This window comes from Phyllobates terribilis, unplaced genomic scaffold (genome assembly GCF_046119375.1).
Source record: "Phyllobates terribilis strain yellow unplaced genomic scaffold, ASM4611937v1 Scaffold_1__5_contigs__length_1240528914, whole genome shotgun sequence".
NCBI lineage: Eukaryota > Metazoa > Chordata > Amphibia > Anura > Dendrobatidae > Phyllobates > Phyllobates terribilis.
Window position 1 is genome coordinate 270,056,005 of NW_027362761.1, and position 21,438 is coordinate 270,077,442.

Here is a 21,438-nt window from a genome sequence, read left to right on the forward strand (position 1 = left end):
TCTCCCCTCCCCCCATGTGCATCTCTCATCTCTCCCCTCCCCCCATGTGCATCTCTCATCTCTCCCCTCCCCCCATGTGGATCTCTCATCTCTCTCCTCCCCCATGTGCATCTCTCATCTCTCCCCTCCCCCCCATGTGGATCTCTCATCTCTCCCCTCCCCCATGTGCATCTCTCATCTCTCCCCTCTCCCCATGTGCATCTCCCATTCCCCCCACTCCTAGTTAATTGTATTTAAAAAAAATAAAACTTGTTATACTTACCCCCATGCGATCCCTGCAGAATCCTGGCGCTCGTCCAAATCGCTGACACCAGGTTCTCCTGACTTCCGGCCATGTGACGGCGCCGTCACATGACCGGAAGTCAGGGGAATCATGAAGGTGCTGCCGCAGCAGCGCAGCGCTAAGATGTCCCGGACCCGGCGCTTAGCATGCGGCCGGGGGCCCCATGAGGAGAGAGACGCACAAGAGGGGGGCTCCGAGGGGGCTCCTACCGGCCGGGCCCCATACTGGAGTCAGGGCAGTCATGCCCTGATGGCGGCCCTGCTGGAGGCTGGAGGGGCCCCCTCTCCCCGCGGACCGGCTGAAAAACCCCAACGGCCCGGTCCTGGTCCGCGGACCGGCGGTTGGGGACCTCTGGCTTAGATGACTTCTCTGGAGGTAGATCGTAGATCCACTGGGGGTACTTTTGTTCTGTTGCAGTGTAGAATCTCAAAAGCTGATCATACAGTTGGTCTTCCATTGTTGTCAAAATTGGAAAACTTATTTTTTTGTTGGAGGTGTTCCAAATTCACTTTATATACCTTATCAGGATAGAATAGGAACTCACTGTTACGGATCCGGGTGGTGGAACCTCTGTGCTGCAGTGCAAGGAGGGAGCCAGAGGGGCGTAACTAAGTATCAACCCGGACCGACCCTGGTCGTACGGCGGCTAACGACTCCGTGACCAGAGAGGCATCGAGCAGAGGGACCAGGTGCTACTCTGGGGACGACCTTGTAAGAGAGCAGGTGACTCCCACAGTACAGATGACAGGGACTGACCGGAATTGCAGATGGGCACAGCAGGCAGACTGGCGAGCAGAATCCTCCAGGTAGGCTATCAGGTAGACACGGAAAGTGACGGCAGGAGTCTCTAGGTAGGCTGGAAGGTGGTCACGGCAAGTGACGGCAGGAGCCTCCGGGTAGGCACGGCAGGTAACAAGTGGGTAACAGGCAGGTAACAGGCAGGTGCTCCCAGGTGAGCGGGCCGGCAGGCACGGCAGGTAACAGGCAGATAACAGGCAGGTAACAGGCAAGTGCTCCCAGGTGAGCGGGCCGGCAGGCACGGCAGGTAACAGGCAGATAACAGGCAGGTAACAGGCAAGTGCTCCCAGGTGAGCGGGCTGGCTGGCACGGCAGGTAACAGGCAGGTAACAGGCAAGTGCTCCCAGGTGAGCGGGCTGGCAGGCACGGCAGGTAACAGGCAGGTAGCAGGCAGGTAACAGGCTGGCGGGCTGGACTGGTGGTCGGGCTAGCAGCGGGACCTGAGGGCTGAAGCAAAGGTCAGAAACACTGTGCAACAACTTTTGCTCGGGCACCTCCATTTTGGAGGAGGTGCCTTATATATGGGAGGGCCCTCGGCTATTGGCCGGGGACTCCTTAGGACGGCTCGCGCGGCCCCTTTAAGAGGGAGGGAGCGCGCGCGCCCTAAGCACAGTGCCCTGGGAGCTGCGCGCGCCGGCGGCAGGAAGAGGAGCGCTGGAGAACGCAGAGCGGGGAGCGAGGAGGTGAGCCAGGCAGAGACGCCGATGCTACAGTACCCCCCCTTTTACGCCCCCTCTTTTTTAGGCCAGAAAGGAATTTTTCAAGGAGAAGCGGGGCAAGAATGTTCTCCCTGGGTTCCCAAGTTCCCTCCTCTGGGCCAAACCCCTTCCAATCCACTAGAAAAAGGGTCTTTCCTCTTACCCTCTTACTGGCCAGAATGTTCTCTACCTCAAAAACGTCCTCAGCGGCAACCGGAGCAGGGGGAGTACCTGGATAGTTGGAAAAAGAGTTAAACACAACTGGTTTGAGGAGAGATACTTGGAAGGAGTTGGGAATCCTTAAGGTGGCCGGGAGTTTTAGCTTGTAGGCCACTGGGTTGATTTGTTTGAGAACTTCAAATGGACCGATGAACCGAGGACCCAACTTATAGGAGGGTATTTTGAGTCGGACATGTTTGGAAGAGAGCCAGACTTTATCTCCCGGGCGGAATTGAGGCGGATCCAGACGTCTCTTGTCAGCATGTCTCTTCATCCCGCTCGGAGGACTGAAGAAGTGCGGACCTAGTATTTTCCCAAATGGTGGAGAATTCGCTGACAAGAGCCTCCGCAGCAGGGTTGTCCACCGAGGCGGAGATGGGAAACGGAATCCGGGGAAGTTGACCGTAGACCACGAAGAACGGGGATTTAGAAGTAGATTTGCTCTCATGGTTGTTGTAGGAGAACTCGGCCCATGGTAGGAGCTCCATCCAATCGGTATGTTGAGCATTAACAAAGTGCCGGAGGTAGCTGGTAAGGATTTGGTTGATACGCTCCACTTGGCCATTGGACTGTGGATGGTAAGCGGAGGAGAAATCCAGGGTGACATCCAGTAGCTTACAGGTAGCTTTCCAGAAACGTGAGGTGAACTGGACCCCCCTATCCGAAACAATGTGGAGGGGTAGGCCATGGAGACGGAAGATATGATGGAAGAAATCCTTGGCTAACTCCGATGCAGACGGGAGACCAGGCAGAGGGATGAAGTGGGCCATCTTAGAAAAGCGGTCGGCGACCACCCAAATGACAGTACAACTGGCAGAAACAGGAAGATCAGTGATAAAGTCCATGGCAATGTGCTGCCACGGGGCAGCAGGCACGGGAAGAGGCAGGAGGCGACAGGCTGGAAGATGTCTGGGAACTTTGTTGCGGCCACAGGACGAACAGGCCGAGACGAAGTCTACCACAACCTTGCACAGGGTAGGCCACCAGTAATGCCGGACAATGAGCAGGAAGGTCTTCTTTTGGCCAGCATGGCCGGCTAGTTTAGATGAATGACCCCAGTGAAGAACCTTCTCACGATCTGTTACCCCTACAAACGTCTTACCGGGTGGAAGATGAGTCAGATCCAAGGGGGCCACGTTCATCACTTTGGAGGGGTCGATGATGTGCATAGGCTCCTCCTCTTGATCGGAGGACAGGAAGGATCGGGACAAGGCATCGGCTTTGACATTCTTGTCCGCCGGGCGGAAATGTAGGATAAAGTCGAAGCGGGCAAAGAACAAAGACCACCGGGCCTGATGCAAATTGAGTCTTTGGGCATTCTGGAGATATGCCAGGTTTTTGTGATCCGTATAGATGATCACCGGGTATAGAGCCCCCTTTAAGCTGGTAACGCCACTCCTCCAGCGCCAATTTAACGGCTAACAGTTCTCGTCTCCTATGGAGTAGTTGCGTTCAGACGAGGAGAAGAGTTTGGAGAAGAAGCCGCAGATTACCATTCTCCCAGAAGAAGATTTTTGGATGAGCACCGCTCCGACTCCGGAGGAGGAAGCATCAACCTCCTGGAAGAACTGTTTGTTGCAGTCCGGACGGTGCAGCACAGGGGCAGAGGAGAAGGCTTGCTTTAAGGAAAGGAAGGCCTCCTCAGCTTTGGGCGGCCATTCCTTGGGATTTTCTCCCTTACGGGTGAGCGCAGAAATGGGAGCAGTCTGGGAAGAGAAGTGCGGGATGAAGAGACAATAGTAGTTGGCGAAGCCCAAGAATCGCTGAATCGCCTTCAACCCCTCCGGACGGGGCCACTTTAGGACAGCAGAAAGCTTCTCGGGATCCATTCGTGGACCTGTCTGGGAGATAACATAGCCCAGGAATGGAAGAGAGGTCTGCTTGAAGAGGCACTTCTCAAATTTTGCATAGAGGTGATTCTGCCTGAGCCTAAGCAGGACCTGACGAACATCCCTCCAGTGTGTGGGAAGATCCGGAGAGAAGACCAAGATGTCGTCCAGGTACACCCCCGCACAAGAATATAGAAGGTCACGGAAGATGTCGTTGACTAATTCTTGGAAGACGGCGGGAGCATTGCAGAGGCCGAAAGGCATTACACGGTATTCATAGTGACCGTCACGGGTATTGAATGCCATCTTCCACTCGTCTCCTTGACGGATCTGGACCAGGTTATACGCCCCATGGAGATCTAGCTTGGTAAAGATCCTAGCTCCCCTAAGACGGTCAAACAACTCGGAGATGAGCGGCAGGGGGTATTTGTTTTTGACCGTGATTTGGTTGAGTCCTCTATAATCAATACAGGGGCGTAATGAACCATCTTTCTTCTTGACGAAGAAGAATCCGGCTCCAGCCGGAGAGGTAGATTTCCGGATGAATCCCCTGGCCAGATTCTCCTCGATGTACTCCGACATGGCCCGGGTCTCGGCCGACGACAATGGGTAAATGCGCCCACGGGGTGGAGTGGCACCGGGTACCAGGTCAATCGGGCAATCATATGGCCTATGAGGTGGCAGTGTCTTTGCTTCCTTTTTACCGAAGACATCTGCATAGGACCAGTAAGGTGCCGGTAGACTGGGTAAATTAGCCGGGGTAGGTGGAGGACGATCCGGGCGAACTGGAACCAGGCAGGTCTTATGGCAATCCTGCCCCCCAACGGAGTACTTCACCGGATTGCCAGTTCAGCACGGGTTCATGTCTCTGAAGCCAGGGTAGACCTAGCAATAGGGGGTGAGAGAGACCGGGCAGCACATGGAAGGAGTTGCTCTCAGAGTGCAGCATTCCCACCTGCAGGGTTATATGTTCTGTGACGAGCAGGATGGTTACCAGAAGGAGTCTTCCATCCACGGAGGCGACTGCCAACGGTTCAGCCAGAGGTTTGGTGGGAATCCGATATCTCTCTACCAGAGACTGGGAAATGAGGTTTCCAGCAGCTCCAGAATCCAGGTGAGCAATTTCAAAGTGACGGTTCTCTCCCCAGGAGATGGAGACAGACAAAGTCAGGGAAGGAGAGGGTTTACTTTTGCCTAGGACGACCTCTCCAAGCGGTCCTAGGTACTGGCGTTTCCCGGCTTCACCGGGCAGGAACGGATGAAGTGCTCCTTACTGCCACAATAGAAACAGCTCCCCTCGGCTCGGCGTGACTCTTGGCGAGATTTGACCGTCTTGGTCTGGTCGACTTGCATAGGTTCGGGCGAGCGTGCCCGGGGAGTAGTTAATTGAGAGACAGGTCTCTGGAAAATCGGAGCAAGGCGAGGAAATCTTCTCTCCCGTGTAGTCTCTTTAGCACATTCCAAGAAACGGATGTCGATCCGGGTACCTAGCGACACCAGGTCATCCAGGGTGGTAGAAATGTCCCGGCCAGCCAACTCATCCTTAATCCGACCGGAAAGACCCTCCCAGAAGATGGACACCCGGGCCTCGTTGTCCCAGGCAAGCTCAGAAGCGAGGGTACAGAACTGTATGGCATACTGGCCCACGGTGAGACTCCCTTGGCGGAGACGGAGCAAAGAGGAGGCAGTAGAGGATTTTCGTCCTGGTTCCTCGAAGACTTTCCGGAAAGCAGTGAGGAAAGACGATAGATCGGACACCAGGGGATCCCCTCTCTCCCACAGGGGATTTAGCCATGCCAGTGCCTCCCCAGTGAGATGGGACATGATGAATGCCACCTTGGCCCGGTCGGAGATGAACTGATGTGCCAAGAGTTCAAAGTGCAGGGTGCACTGGTTGATGAAACCTCGAGCTAAAGCCGGGTTGCCAGCAAAACGTGGAGGTGCCGAGAGCCGGGGTCCATAGCTGGACGCCATAATAGGACTGGGTTGTGGTGCTGCGGAAGCAGGCGCTACTTGACCAGAGACGGACACAGACGGGTCGGACAATGCGCCTAGGCTAGAGTTAAAAGACCGCAGGAAGGACAGGACCGACTCTTGTTGAGCCCTCTGATGTAAGACCTCCTGGTGCAGGTTGGAGATTGCAGGGGTCTGGGGGCTACCGGGTTCCATGGTCCGAGCAAACTGTGATCCGGGTGGTGGAACCTCTGTGCTGCGGTGCAAGGAGGGACCCAGAGGGGCGTAACTAAGTATCAACCCGGACCGACCCTGGTCGTACGGCGGCTAACGACTCCGTGACCAGGAAGGGACCGAGCAGAGGGACCAGGTGCTACTCTGGGGACGACCTTGTAAGAGAGCAGGTGCCTCGCACGATGCAGATGGCAGGCACTGACCGGAATTGCAGATGGGCACAGCAGGCAGACTGGCGAGCAGAAGCCTCCAGGTTGGCTATCAGGTAGACATGGCAAGTGACGGCAGGAGTCTCTAGGCAGGCTGGAAGGTGGTCACGGCAAGTGACGGCAGGAGCCTCCGGGTAGGCACGGCAGGTAACAAGTGGGTAACAGGCAGGTAACAGGCAAATGCTCCCAGGTGAGCGGGCCGGCAGGCACGGCAGGTAACAGGGAGATAACAGGCAGGTAACAGGCAAGTGCTCCCAGGTGAGCGGGCTGGCAGGCACGGCAGGTAACAGGCAAGTGCTCCCAGGTGAGCGGGCTGGCAGGCACGGCAGGTAACAGGCAGGTAACAGGCTGGCGGGCTGGACTGGTAGTCGGGCTAGCAGCGGGACCTGAGGGCTGAAGTAGAGGTAAGAAACACTGTGCAACAACTTTTGCTCGGGCACCTCCATTTTGGAGGAGGTGCCTTATATGGGAGGGCCCTCGGCTATTGGCCGGGGCCTCCTTAGGACGACACGCGCGGCCCCTTTAAGAGGGAGGGAGCGCACGCGCGCCCTAAGCACAGTGCCCTGGGAGCTGCGTTCGCCGGCAGCAGGAAGAGGAGCACTGGAGAACGCAGAGCGGGGAGCGAGGAGGTGAGTGGGACGGCGTCTCTGTCTGGCAGGGGGCAGAGATGCCGATGCTACACTCACACTGGAGAACTTAAAGTGCATATCATAGAGAGCAGGGAGAAACATACATAACAAGTTACAACACATAACATGCACTGATGGAACTGCACCATCTAATGTCAGTTCAATGTAATGCCTTCAGCACATGCTGTAAGTCTAGTCCACCCGTTCCCATGCACTAGATTTGCTGCTGATTTTCCACAGGGAAAAAATCAGCAGCCAATCTGCATCAAAATCCGCATCCCAATGATGTGGATTTTTTGTGCAGAATCACAGCAGATTTCTCCCTGTCAGGTGGAAAAGGGAAATCTGCTGCAGACCGCATCAAAATCTGACAAAAGCCGCATGAAATGGTATATGGTTTGTGTATGTGCATCTATATATACTGTAGCACTACAGCAGCAAAAACACACTAATATTCTGCTCTAGAGGAGTATAGACCATGGGTATATTATAGCCTAGGCCAAACTATACCCTGGGGTATAAATTGGCCTAGGCCAGATTATACTCCTCCGGACCTGAATATACCCCTGCTGTAGATCAGATTTTTCACGCTTATGAGAACCATTGAGTGATATACTCAAGAACGGGGCCCCAGACGTTGCACAGGGGTTCCAGACAGCGCACAGGGGGTCCAGATAGAGCACCGGGGGTCCTAGATAGCGCACAGGGGGGCAGAGACAGCGCACAGGGGGGCAGAGAAAGCTCACAGGGGCCCTGCGCGCTGACTCTTCCCCCCTTGCACGCTGTCTCTCCCCCCCTTTCACACTGTCTCTGCCCCCCCTGTGCGCTGTCTGTGGCCCCTGTGCGCTGCCTGGAGCCCCCTTATTAAGTATATCACTCAATGGTTCTCAAAAACGTGAAAAATCTGATCTACAGCAGCTGGGGTATATTCTGACATGGAGGGGTATAATCTGGCCTAGGCCAATTTATACCCCGGGGTATAGTTTGGCCTAGGCCAGAATATACTCAGGGTATAATCTGGCCTAGGCCACTTTAACCCCGGGTATATTCTGGGCGGGGGGGGTTAATCTGGCCTGTTACACCGGGTTACAGCCAAGGCAGATGAGCATAGACAATCCCTTGCGCGCTGTGTGCCATATTGGGGATAATACTCTTGGAGCACCTTTTCTCTTTTTCTTTTCACTACTCCTCTTGAATGACAGGTCTCCTTCATATACACCATCCTTCATATACACTTCATCCATGCATTCTCTTCTTGGCCGTGGCCTATTTTTTCCCTATCCCTGCTTATTTCTTTATTGATATGATAATTTCCCCCAACATCCCTGTATTGGCTCCTAACCAATCTCCGCACACATACCTCGCCCTGTCTTTCCCTGGCTTTTGGCTCAAGCTAGGGAAGGGAGGAGATGAGCACTAGTTGATCTCCACTAAACACGATAGACAACAAGGAAGGACAAACAATTGCTTAGCTTTAGATGACTCCTGACAAATGCACAAACACGTCCTCAAGCTCCAGAGAGGAAAAGTACTGCTCTTGCTAAGCCTTCACAAGGAATAATGAATATCGCCGGCACCTCCCTCTAGAACACACCAGGTATTTATACATCCAGGCCAGGGAGTTAACTAGCCAGAGGGAGGTAGCCGCTGGGTCCTAGAGACAGCTTCTAAGAAGATGTCTGTATTGCCAAATGTGGAGATCTCCTGCAAGCAACTGCAGGGTGGCTGTCACCTCTGACACACCCGTGATCGGTATATTTGATTACTAAAAGACAACATCTATAATTTGTATTGTTTTTCTATGACCTATATAGCCATGCTACTAGCTTGATTAGTAAAGTCCTCCTGACAGGTTCCCTTTAAATAGTTTGTGTGCTGAAGAGATGCAGAATTAGCAATGTGCCCATGTCTCATTCTGTCTGGAATTATTTTGTAGATTAGAAGAACGAGGAGTCAAGCTTATCCACAAGACTGTAAAAAGCTTTGATGAGGTAACTTTACTATTAGCATTGTATGAGCCATTGTAAAATACGCTTTTAGCAACAAGATGAGGTTATCGATGGTTCTTGTGTCTAATCTCCAGCTGGCTGCACTAGGGGCAGATGTCATCATTAACTGCACAGGCATACGTTCCGGGCAGCTGCAGCCTGATCCAGAATTAAAACCAGGAAGAGGACAAATCATGAAGGCAAGTGTGATACAATGTGATCTAATGGTAGTTGTCCCTTTTCACGTTTTCTTTCACTTCTTCATTATTTTTTGTCTTCATTTTTTCAACTTTGCCTTGCTAGAGCTGTAACTTTTTTATTTCTCCATCAACATAGCTGCATGATCGCTTTTTTTTTCTCTGAACTAGTTTTAATTTGTAATAGCATCTGTTAATGTATCGTATAATACATCATATGGTAAAAACTTTTTACAACAATTATTTTTGGGGGTAAAATGGAAGAAAAACAGCAATTTCAGAATTTGTTTTAGGTTGTTTTTAATTTAGTTCACTGTGCGGATTATTTAAAGTGGTTTTCCACTTTCAGAAAATAGCCCCAAATGATTGGATACTTGGAAAAAAAAAACATCAGGTACTCAGCATCTCTGTGATCTGCAACTTTTCTCTGGTTGCTGTGTTTTGGCTACAGCGGTGATGTCACCACCGCTACACACATCACCGCTGCAGCTAATCACTGATCTCATCCAGTAGCTTGTGCCGTGTACATTTGCAGAGCCTCTGAGCTCAGTCATTGGCGGAAGTGGTGATGTGCACTGTAATTGTGAAGTCATCGCTGCAACCAAAACACAGACCGCTGCAGTGGGGAGCCACCTTTGGAACGGGGGAGACTATCTTTGTTTGTTTTTCTTTTACAAATATCCAATCATTTGGGGAACACTTTTATTAATTGTTATGTAACAAATAGGGAAAAAGTTTTTTTTTTACCTTTAGAGTAAGATCACATTGGATTTATATGTAACAGATTTTTCAGATGGACTTTTCCAGGTGGAATTGAAATGAGATCTGCACACCTGCAGAAAAAATCTGCAACATAAATTTATCAGCACTATGGATTTGAAATCCACAGCATGTCAATTTATGTTATGGATGTTGACATTTAGCATTTGTAATACAAGGGTGAAATCTGCTGCAAATTTGCTGCATTTTTGATAACAATTTTCACAGTGAATATATTCTTAATGATTATTTTTATATTTTGTATTACCGTTCATAGCAATGCCTAATAGGCCAGCCAAAGGTGCCTATGCATGACATGGTGAGCCCCCTGAACTAGTCTCATTCAATATGCCTATTCTAGAATCAGGGTGCCATCTAAATAAGGCCACCTTGTCACTAGTGGATGGGCTTATACAATTTTGATCAAGACTGTAAACTAAGTACTACAAAAAAATCAACCAAAATAGGGTCTGCACACATTTAGTATTGAATTAATGTAAAGGTGCACAAATACACTGTGGCCAATACACATACCTATATTTACTCACTATGCGTCAGCTCAATGCAGTAAATTAATACGTAAATTCCACTACTGCTACACTGGTTATAAAGGTAAGGTACTTAGTGAACATTTTTTGATCGAAAAGTGCAAATGCCATCCGACCACGTCAAGGTTTATCTTTAATATACATGGTACTTAAAACTTGTGTCTCACATGGAATCCACGTATTCATTTATTGCAGTGTGCTGACGCATAGTGTGTGTCTATTGGTTTGCAAATTGGCCTTAGCGTATTTGTGCACTTGTACATTCATTTATTACTAAAGGTGTGTGAGCCCAATTTGGTAGAACTGTGAGAAACTGCCATGAAAACCCCATAAGTCGCAAAAATTTTGCCCATCTCCAAGTTGCAAATTTTTTACATTTCTATATTGCCACGCCAGACATCACTGGTAGCTTTATAGCAGAACAGTAGAGTAAAAGGAAGCAATCCATACTGCCCGGGTCACCATCAAAGGTGACTGTGGCCTCTGTGAGTCTTCTAGTTTTCTAGTGAGGTTTTGGAAAATAACACAGCAGGTTATAGGTAAGTTGAACTGACAGTACAGGGACCCAGAAACTCCTACAACTGATACCACCATCAGCAAACTACACCTCCTAACCTATTTGTGGGGGATTAACTGTATAAATACATTTACTGGACATTGCACATGTGTATATTCCCTGTGTTATCTGTGTCTGAATTTTAGTAAAAATTCTATCGTTTTGTGCATGTAGTTCCTATTCAGACGTATTTGCCTCTCCAATTACAAACTACAAGCAAACCCTGTGTGTCCTGCAGTCATTTGTTGCTAGACTTCTTCCACTTTGTTAACCAACAAGAGGGTAGACGTAGAAGAGAATATCATATCCCTGCAGGATCAGACTTCACACAGAGTTTATTTATGGCCTGTAACCATAGAGTCACATAAGTTTTGTATAGGAACAGTATGTGCAAAATTAATTTTTAAACATATTTGTAGCAATAATGAATGTTTGCAGGCGTAAAGATAGTCTTTAAACCGCTGGTATAATTGCTGAGAAAGAGAAGAAGAAACAAACAAGCTCCAGTAATTTGTATTTTATATTCGCTTGTACAATTTGCATGCAAATAAGATACTTAACTGTTATGCAAAAAGCCAATCGCAGTCATTGTTTTTGTGGCACCTTGCCACTTTCTCAAGGTATCATGCCATGCAGCACAATGCAGCAAAGCCATCTTTAGCTGTGACTTTCATAACTGCCAGCTACTCCAATATCCCCTAGCACATCGCCTATTTTCTTCAGTTTAGTTTAAAGTGTCATTAGATTTTTTTAGAATAAGCTATCAAATGTGTATATGACGCGCCCCCTGGGCCTGTGCTGTGCAGGGGGATACCCGGAGCCGGATCGCTGGGGGTTGTAGTTCTCCGTGGCGGTGACCCGGTCCATGCCCAGGGTGGTCAAACCAGAGGCGGTCTTAAGTAATAACAATGTCCGACTACGCCACCTGTGGATTGTGGTCAGTGGGGACCGCCGCTGCGCTGCCGACCGCTGAGGCTGATGTTGTTTGCGCAGCTGAGTATGGGATAACTCCCCACGGGAGAAGTATTGCCTCAGGGCAGCTAGTGTGGATGATGGGAGTGATGGTGTGAGCGTCCCAGTAGTAATGGTGCTGGTGCGGCGATGAAACACAGAGACGTGTGGTGCAGTTCAGGGTCTTTACTGATGGTATAAAGCAGACCCTCCCGGGAGTACTGGTTAGCAGTAGGGGCCTGGTCAGTCTGTGAGCAAGCAGGATCTCCCCTGGCCAGGTGGAGTTGTAGGCCTTCCCGACTATCTGCACTCTTTCCTGGCTACCTTGCTCTATGCGGGTAGAAGTAACCCACGTCCCTGAGTATACCGTGTGGTGCTCACCCGTATGGCCGGTGACTTGGGGCCTTCCGTTAGCCTCCGCTTCACGATGGCGGTGCTGGTCCCTTGCTTGTGACCGTGCCTTCGGGTTTCTAAGGCCAGAGGACATGGAATTCCCTGCCGGTTGGATTCTGCTGCTGGACCTGGATGTCCCCACAGCCTCGGACTCCGTGTCCGGGTTAGTGTCTTCAGCCAAGGCGAGCTTTCTAGCTTCCAGCCTCTGGCACTCGCTCCTGCTCCTACAGAGCTCCTGTTGTAACTCTCCCTGTGTCTGGAACTTCACTCCAGGCTCTGACTAACTTAATCCCGCCCCAGACCCAGTTTATAAGGGCAGATTCCTCCCCTCCCAGGTCTGGGTGGGCCGTGTTGCATGCTTAGGGCTCCTGACCAGAGAAACCTCCCACTTGCTCTCAGACATAATATCTCTATTACTGTGGTAACCAGACCCCTGGGGTGCCACATTCCCCCCTAGTAAATTTTAGTACTCCGGGACTAAACACATTTTTTTAAAGAAACATAAATACAGGGTATAGCAATAACACAATTACATATTTACAAGAAGCTTTAGTTCTTTAAAGGTCACGGCGTGTCCGCAACTGTGTGTCCATATCACCCAAGGTGAAGTTTTAAGCGAAGTAGGGGACCTGTCCAAAGCAAACCCCTTGCGTTGGCCTTGGGCGTGGCTGCAAGGCTGGAGGTAGCTGTAACGGGTCTGGGAGGCGGAACCTCTGAGCTACTATACAAGGGGGCGGTCCTTGTAAGGGAGCGGGTGGCGACCAGGGAAGACGGGCAGGCAGTCACAGCAGGTGACCGGGACAGTCTCTGGGTGAACGGACAGAAGGTCACGGCAAGTGACCGGGGCAGTCTCTGGATGAACGGGCAGGAGGTCACGGCAAGTGACCGGGGCAGTCTCTGGATGAACAGGCAGGAGGTCACGGCAAGTGACCGGGGCAGTCTCTGGATGAACGGGCAGGAGGTCACGGCAAGTGACCGGGGCAGTCTCTGGATGAACGGGCAGGAGGTCACGGCAAGTGACCGGGGCAGTCTCTGGGTAAAGGGTTGGTACGACCTGTGACGGCTGAGCCTCCAGGTAGGCTAGCAGGCAGATGGTAGACGTGAGCTCCCAGGAGAGCAGGCGAGAGTCACTGGATAAGCGGGTGGTCACAGCATGTGACGGTGGAGCCTCCAGGTAGACCAACAGACAGGCAGCAGATGAGCGCTCTCAGGTGAGCGGGCAGGAGTCTCTGGACCGGCGGGTGGTCACAGCACGTGACGGCGGAGCCTCCAGGTAGACTAGCAGACAGGCAGCAGATGAGCGCTCCCAGGTGAGCGGGCAGGAGTGTCTGGACAGGCGGGTGGTCACAGCACGTGACGGCGGAGCCTCCAGGTAGGCTAGCAGGCAGGTAGCAGATGTGCGCTCCCAGGTGAGCGGGCAAGCTGGTCCATAGACAGACTGACAGGAGTTGGAGGGCAGACCGTCGGACCTCAGGCTAGCAGGCAGGTAGCAGAAGTGCGCTCCCAGGTGAGCGGGCAAGCTGGTCCTTAGACAGACTGACAGGAGTTGGTAGGCAGACCGTCGGACCTCAGGCTAGTAGGCAGGTAAGCGGAATATCTGGCAGGAATCAGACAGCAAACTGGCAGGAATCTGGCAGGTAACTGGCAACGGGACCTGAGGGCTGAAGCAGAGTAGTGAACAGTGCAACAACATTGCTCGGGCACCTCCATTTTGGAGGAGGTGCCTTATATATGGTGAAGTCCTCCGGCCATTGGCCGGGGACTCCTTAGGACGGCGCGCGCGGCCCCTTTAAGAGGGAGGGAGCGCGCGCGCGCCCTAAGCACAGTGGCCGGGAAGGAGCGCGCGCTGCCAGCAGAGCGGGAGGAGGACGCCGGGCTCGGAGCAGAGGGGTGAGGGGAACAGCGTCCCTGCCTAGCAGAGGGCAGGGACGCCGGCACTACAGTACCCCCCCCTTTAGGCCCCCCCTTTTTTAGGCCAGAGAGAAATTTAGCTAGGATGAGAGGGGCATGGATGTTCTCCCGGGGCTCCCACGTTCTCTCTTCAGGACCAAACCCCTTCCAATCTACTAGAAAAAAGGTCTTCCCTCTTACCCTTTTGGTGGCCAGAATGTTCTCTACCTCAAATTCGTTTTCAGCGGAAACCGGAGCAGGAGGCGTACCTGTAGACTTGGAAAAAGAGTTAAGTACCACAGGTTTGAGGAGAGACACATGGAAGGAGTTAGGGATCCGCAAGTTGGCCGGGAGTTTCAATTTATAGGCCACCGGGTTGATCTGACTGATGACCTCCAGAGGACCGATGAACCGAGGCCCTAACTTATAGGAAGGAATCTTGAGCCGGACATACTTGGACGAGAGCCAGACCTTATCCCCTGGTCGGAATTGAGGAGGATCCAGACGTTTTTTGTCAGCATGTCTTTTCATACGCTCGGATGACAGAAGGAGTGCGGACCGGGTGCTCTCCCATATGGAGGAAAATTTGTTAACAAGAGATTCCGCAGCCGGATTGTCCACCGAGGTGGAGACTTGAAATGGGATCCGAGGATGCTGACCGAACACAACAAAAAACGGGGATTTGGAGGAAGATTTGCTCTCGTGATTGTTGTAAGAAAATTCGGCCCATGGCAGGAGATCCACCCAGTCTGAATGGTGGGCATTAACGAAGTGCCGGAGGTAACTGGTCAGGTTCTGATTGATCCGCTCCACTTGACCATTAGACTGTGGGTGGTAAGCGGAGGAGAAGTCCAGGGTGACGTCTAGCAATTTACAAGTGGCTCTCCAGAAGCGTGAGGTGAACTGTACCCCACGATCCGACACTATGTGGAGGGGCAGTCCATGAAGACGGAAGATGTGGCGGATAAAGTCTTTAGCCAGCTCGGGTGCAGACGGGAGGCCTGGCAGGGGAACGAAATGAGCCATCTTGGAAAAGCGGTCAGCGACCACCCAAATGACCGTACAACCGGCAGAGACGGGGAGATCAGTTATAAAGTCCATTGCTATATGCTGCCAGGGGGCAGCAGGTACTGGGAGCGGAAGGAGGCGACCGGCTGGCAGATGTCTCGGAACCTTGTTGCGGGCGCAGGACACACAGGCAGAAACAAAGTCTATTACGTCCTTGTGCAGGGTAGGCCACCAGTAGTGCCGGGTAATAAGCTGGAGGGTCTTTTTCTGACCGGCGTGGCCAGCTAGTTTAGACGAGTGACCCCAGTGTAGGATCTTCTCCCGATCAGGTACTGATACAAACGTCTTACCGGGAGGGAGACGATTTAGACTCACGGGAGCCACCTGCATTACTCTGGCGGGATCGATGATGTGTTTCGGTTCCTCCTCGAGATCAGACACCAGAAAGGATCGGGACAAGGCGTCCGCCTTGATGTTTTTGTCAGCCGGGCGAAAATGAAGAATAAAATCAAAGCGAGCAAAAAACAAGGACCACCGATCTTGGCGCGGGTTAAGTCTCTGGGCATGCTGGAGGTAAGCCAAGTTCTTGTGGTCAGTGTAAATTATTACCGGGTGAAGAGCCCCTTCGAGCAGGTAACGCCACTCCTCCAATGCCAGCTTGATGGCCAATAACTCTCGATCTCCTATGAAATAGTTGCGCTCAGAAGAGGAGAAGAGTTTAGAGAAGAAGCCACAAGTTACCATTCTCCCGGAAGATGATTTTTGGGTAAGTACCGCTCCGGCTCCAGAGGAGGAGGCATCAACCTCCAGGAAGAACTGCTTGTTGCCATCTGGGCGATGCAGCACCGGGGCGGAAGAGAAAGTCTGTTTTAAGGAAAGAAAGGCCTCCTCTGCTTCGGGCGGCCACTCTCTGGGATTAGTGCCCTTATGGGTGAGCGCGGAAATTGGGGCAGTCCGGGAAGAGAAGTGCGGTATGAAGAGGCGGTAGTAGTTGGCGAAGCCCAGGAACCGCTGAATGGCCTTCAACCCCTCCGGTCGGGGCCATTTCTCGATGGCAGACAGTTTCTCTGGATCCATTCGTAGGCCGGTCTGAGAAATAATGTAGCCCAAAAACGGAAGCGAGGTCTGCTCAAAGAGGCACTTCTCATATTTAGCGAAGAGGTGATTCTGCCTGAGCCTGAGCAGGACCTGACGAACATCCCTCCGGTGAGTCTGGAGATCCGGAGAGAAGACCAAGATGTCGTCCAGGTACACCACTACGCAGGAGTAGAGAAGGTCCCGGAAGATGTCATTGACCAACTCTTGAAAGACGGCAGGAGCGTTACAGAGACCAAAGGGCATTACCAGATATTCATAGTGGCCGTCCCGGGTGTTGAATGCAGTCTTCCATTCATCCCCTTGACGGATACGGACCAGGTTGTACGCCCCACGGAGGTCCAGTTTGGTGAAGATTCTAGCCCCCCTCAGACGATCAAATAATTCTGGAATGAGCGGAAGGGGGTACTTATTCTTCACCGTGATCTGGTTAAGGCCTCTATAGTCTATACAGGGACGGAGAGAGCCGTCCTTCTTTTTTACGAAAAGAAGCCTGCTCCCGCCGGGAAGGTAGATTTCCGGATGAATCCCCTGGCCAAATTCTCCTCAATATATTCGGACATCGACCGGGTCTCAGCAGCGGACAATGGGTAAATACGCCCACGGGGAGGCGTAGTACCGGGTAACAGGTCGATAGGACAGTCGTATGGTCTATGAGGGGGTAATGTCTCTGCATCCTTTTTATTAAAGACATCAGCAAATGACCAATAGGGAATCGGAAGTCCAGGTAGATTAGTTGGGGTAGGAGAAGGACGGGCGGGATGAACAGGAACCAAACAAGTCTTATGACAGTCCTGTCCCCAGCGAAGGACTTCTCCGGTCTGCCAGTCAAGCACGGGTGCATGTCTCTGGAGCCAAGGTAGACCTAGTAAAAGGGCGTGAGAGAGTCCAGGCAGAACATGAAAAGAGATGCTCTCAGAATGCAGCATTCCCACCTGCAGAGTTATGGATTCGGTGATGAGTTGGATGGGACGTGGTAAGAGGCCCCCATCCACAGCAGCGACAGATAATGGTATAGCCAGAGGTTTGGTGGGAATGCGGTATTTTTCTACCAGGGCCTGTGAAATAAGATTCCCGGCCGCTCCAGAGTCAAGTTGGGCTAGTTCGAAATAACGATTCTCCCCGCAGATAATTGAGACTGACAGCAGCAGAGATGGAGAGGATTTATTCTTGTCTAGGTCGACCTCTCTGAGCGAACCTAGACACAGGCGTTTCCCGACCTCTCCGGGCAGGTACGGATCCGGTGCTCCTTACTGCCACAGTAGAAGCAGCTCCCCTCGGCACGGCATAAGTCCTGCCGTGTTTTGACCATCTTGGTCTGGTCGACCTGCATAGGCTCAGGAGAGTGTACCTGGGGAGAAACGGAGGGAGTGACGGGTTTCTGAAAAGTAGGAGCTAGACGTGGAAACCTCCTCTCACGGGTGACTTCTTTGGCACGCTCCTGGAACCGTAGGTCAATCCGGGTGGCAAGAGTTATTAGGTCATCGAGAGTGGTAGGAATGTCTCGACCGGCGAGTTCATCTTTAATACGGCCGGACAGACCCTCCCAGAAGACAGATACCAGAGCGTCGTTATCCCAGGCCAGCTCCGAGGCAAGGGTACGGAACCGTATGGCATATTGGCCCACGGTGAGACTTCCCTGACGGAGGCGTAGCAGAGATGATGCGGATGAGGTCTTCCGTCCGGGTTCGTCGAAGACTTTCCGGAAAGCCGTGAGAAAGGCAGGCAAGTCGGACACCAGGGGGTCTCCTCTCTCCCATAGAGGATTTAGCCAGGCCAGGGCCTCCCCGGTGAGATGGGACATGATGAAGGCAATTTTGGCCCGGTCGGAGTTAAACTGGTGGGACAGGAGTTCAAAGTGCAGGGTGCACTGATTTATAAAGCCCCGAGCCTGAGCGGAGTCGCCTCCGAAGCGAGGAGGTGCAGAAAGCCTGGGTCCGGGGTAGGATACCATAGTATTGGTGGGCAGCGGAGCTGCCGGATTGCGAGTCATGGCACGGGCGGTGGTTGCTGGTGGAGCAGTCAGAGTGTCCAGGCGAGAATTGACATTCCGCAGGTGACCCAGGATGGACTCCTGTTGGGACCTCTGACGGGACAGTTCATGACACAGGTCCGAGAGTGAGGGAGCTTGGGTGCCACCGGGTTCCATGGCCCGAGCAAACTGTAACGGGTCTGGGAGGCGGAACCTCTGAGCTACTATACAAGGGGGCGGTCCTTGCAAGGGAGCGGGTGGCGACCAGGGAAGACGGGCAGGCAGTCACAGCAGGTGACCGGGACAGTCTCTGGGTGAACGGACAGGAGGTCACGGCAAGTGACCGGGGCAGTCTCTGGATGAACGGGCAGGAGGTCACGGCAAGTGACCGGGGCAGTCTCTGGATGAACGGGCAGGAGGTCACGGCAAGTGACCGGGGCAGTCTCTGGATGAACGGGCAGGAGGTCACGGCAAGTGACCGGGGCAGTCTCTGGATGAACGGGCAGGAGGTCACGGCAAGTGACCGGGGCAGTCTCTGGGTAAAGGGTTGGTACGACCTGTGACGGCTGAGCCTCCAGGTAGGCTAGCAGGCAGATGGTAGACGTGAGCTCCGAGGAGAGCAGGCGAGAGTCACTGGATAAGCGGGTGGTCACAGCATGTGACGGCGGAGCCTCCAGGTAGACCAACAGACAGGCAGCAGATGAGCGCTCTCAGGTGAGCGGGCAGGAGTCTCTGGACAGGCGGGTGGTCACAGCACGTGACGGCGGAGCCTCCAGGTAGACTAGCAGACAGGCAGCAGATGAGCGCTCCCAGGTGAGCGGGCAGGAGTCTCTGGACAGGCGGGTGGTCACAGCACGTGACGGCGGAGCCTCCAGGTAGGCTAGCAGGCAGGTAGCAGATGTGCGCTCCCAGGTGAGCGGGCAAGCTGGTCCATAGACAGACTGACAGGAGTTGGAGGGCAGACCGTCGGACCTCAGGCTAGCAGGCAGGTAGCAGAAGTGCGCTCCCAAGTGAGCGGGCAAGCTGGTCCTTAGACAGACTGACAGGAGTCGGTAGGCAGACCGTCGGACCTCAGGCTAGCAGGCAGGTAAGCGGAATATCTGGCAGGAATCAGACAGCAAACTGGCAGGAATCTGGCAGGTAACTGGCAACGGGACCTGAGGGCTGAAGCAGAGTAGTGAACAGTGCAACAACATTGCTCGGGCACCTCCATTTTGGAGGAGGTGCCTTATATATGGTGAAGTCCTCCGGCCATTGGCCGGGGACTCCTTAGGACGGCGCGCGCGGCCCCTTTAAGAGGGAGGGAGCGCGCGCGCGCGCGCCCTAAGCACAGTGGCCGGGAAGGAGCGCGCGCTGCCAGCAGAGCGGGAGGAGGACGCCGGGCTCGGAGCAGAGGGGTGAGGGGAACAGCGTCCCTGCCTAGCAGAGGGCAGGGACGCCGGCGCTACAGTAGCTACTTTGGGCCGCAAGTAGGCCACGCCAGACAGGTTTTCTCTTCCGCGGCCGTCTTCGCAAGAGGCACCAAGGTGCAACTATCTACAAGAATTGTTCCGGTTATCCAGTGTCCATAACCTGTTAGTCCAAAGAAATCTGCAGGGTAACTGAGAAACATAATTAATAACAGGCAACAAACATAAACCATAAACATTTTCAAGAAACAGGTAAATTTACAGTGCATTAGTTTAGATTCTCCAGCGAGCGGGCATTTGACCTCTAGTGACTCTAGTGGACCTACGGAGCTCACTAACTGGTCCTGCACTACAGGGTGTAGGAGGTGTTATGGGTAAGCTGGGCAGCTGTCTGCGCACTCTTTGGCTCACTAGGGGCACGGCAGGCTCACTACTAGCAGAGGGTTGATTCTCCTGGGCTGCTGGTATGGACTCTTCTGCCTCCTGGGCCGGCTGCTCTTCCAGCTCTACCTGGTCTTCTGTAGGCACTTGAGGGGCTGGCTGGAGAAAGGTGAGGACGGGCACCACGATAGCGTTGTTTACTTGTGTCCAGGACCGGGGAAAGTCTCCGAGTACGGTGGTGATCATTTCCTCCTTTTTCTCTACGGGTTGAGGGTCTTCCTGATCTTCATCTGTGCTTTGCAACTTCTCGGGGCACTTTTTCAGGTGGTCTCTGGAGACAGTGGCTGTGGTCTCTCCTCCATCCTTGCTGATGACGTACACCTTTGGATTATGGTGGCTTGAGGGCAGTACGGTGTACGGGTCCTTTTCCCACTGGTCGTCCAACTTATGGAGCCGCCTTTTTCTTTTCAAGACCTGCTCTCCAGGTACCAGGGGAACAGCGGGAGCATGTTGGTTATAAGTTCTCTCCTGCCTTTCTCTTGATTGACAGAGACTTCGCTCGACGCTCTCTTGTACTTTCCGGTACTGCTGCTGCCGTTCTGTATCCCAGTCTGTCTCTGGTGAGGTGTCCTCGGGTATCAGGACTCCCATATCCAGGTCAACAGGCAGCTTACCAGGTATTGCTCGCATTAGGTAAGCCGGGGTACAGTTGGTGGAACCTACCGGGATGTGGTTATACAGGTCCACCAGATCGGGCAGTTTCTCAGGCCACAGACTGCGTTCTTCCAGGGGCAATGTTTTTAGCAGATCTATCACCACCTAGTTCATCTTCTCGCAGAGTCCATTGGCTTGGGGGTGACAGGGCATTGTTCTTATCTTCTTGCAGCCATACAGGTTGCAGAACTCCTGGATGACCTCCGCTTCGAAGGCTGGCCCTTGGTCCGTCAGCACTTGGTCCGGGTACCCGTGTGGGCGGCAGAAGTGCAGCTGGAAGGCTCTAGCTGCTGTTTGAGCCGTCAGGTCTTTGACAGGGACCACCACCAGGAACCGGGAGTAATGATCCACGATGGTTAGGGCGTAGACATACCCGCTTCTGCTTGGAGCCAGTTTAACATGGTCCAGATCGACCAGTTCCAGCGGCTGCCTGGTGATGATGGGCTGCAGGGGAGTCCTCTGGCTGGCACGGTCCCTTCTTCTTAGGTTGCACGGGCCACAGTCTCTACACCACCTCTCAATGGCTCCTCTCATGCCTATCCAGTAGAACCGTTCACGCAGCAGGAACTCCAGCTTGTTCCATCCGAAGTGCCCTGCCCCATTGTGGTAGGCCTCCAGCACCATAGCTGCGTCCCGTCTCGGTACCACCACCTGCCAGATCAGCTCATGTGTCCGGGAATTGACCATTCTGCGGCACAACTTCTCCTTGTAGAGGAACAGTCTGC

The 21,438-nt window shown here is 52.9% G+C and overlaps 1 protein-coding gene across 6 annotated transcripts in view; it reads left to right on the forward strand.

Annotated features, from left to right (window-relative positions):
* The window catches only part of DAO (D-amino acid oxidase), a 127,963-nt gene that overhangs the window by 90,511 nt on the left and 16,014 nt on the right, over positions 1-21,438 (forward strand). For all 6 annotated transcript variants that reach the window (XM_073672446.1, XM_073672451.1, XM_073672428.1 and 3 more), the window contains 2 exons: positions 8,789-8,843; positions 8,936-9,040. In XM_073672446.1, coding sequence (XP_073528547.1) covers positions 8,789-8,843; positions 8,936-9,040 — 160 coding nt within the window. The remainder of the gene's footprint in view (positions 1-8,788; positions 8,844-8,935; positions 9,041-21,438) is intronic.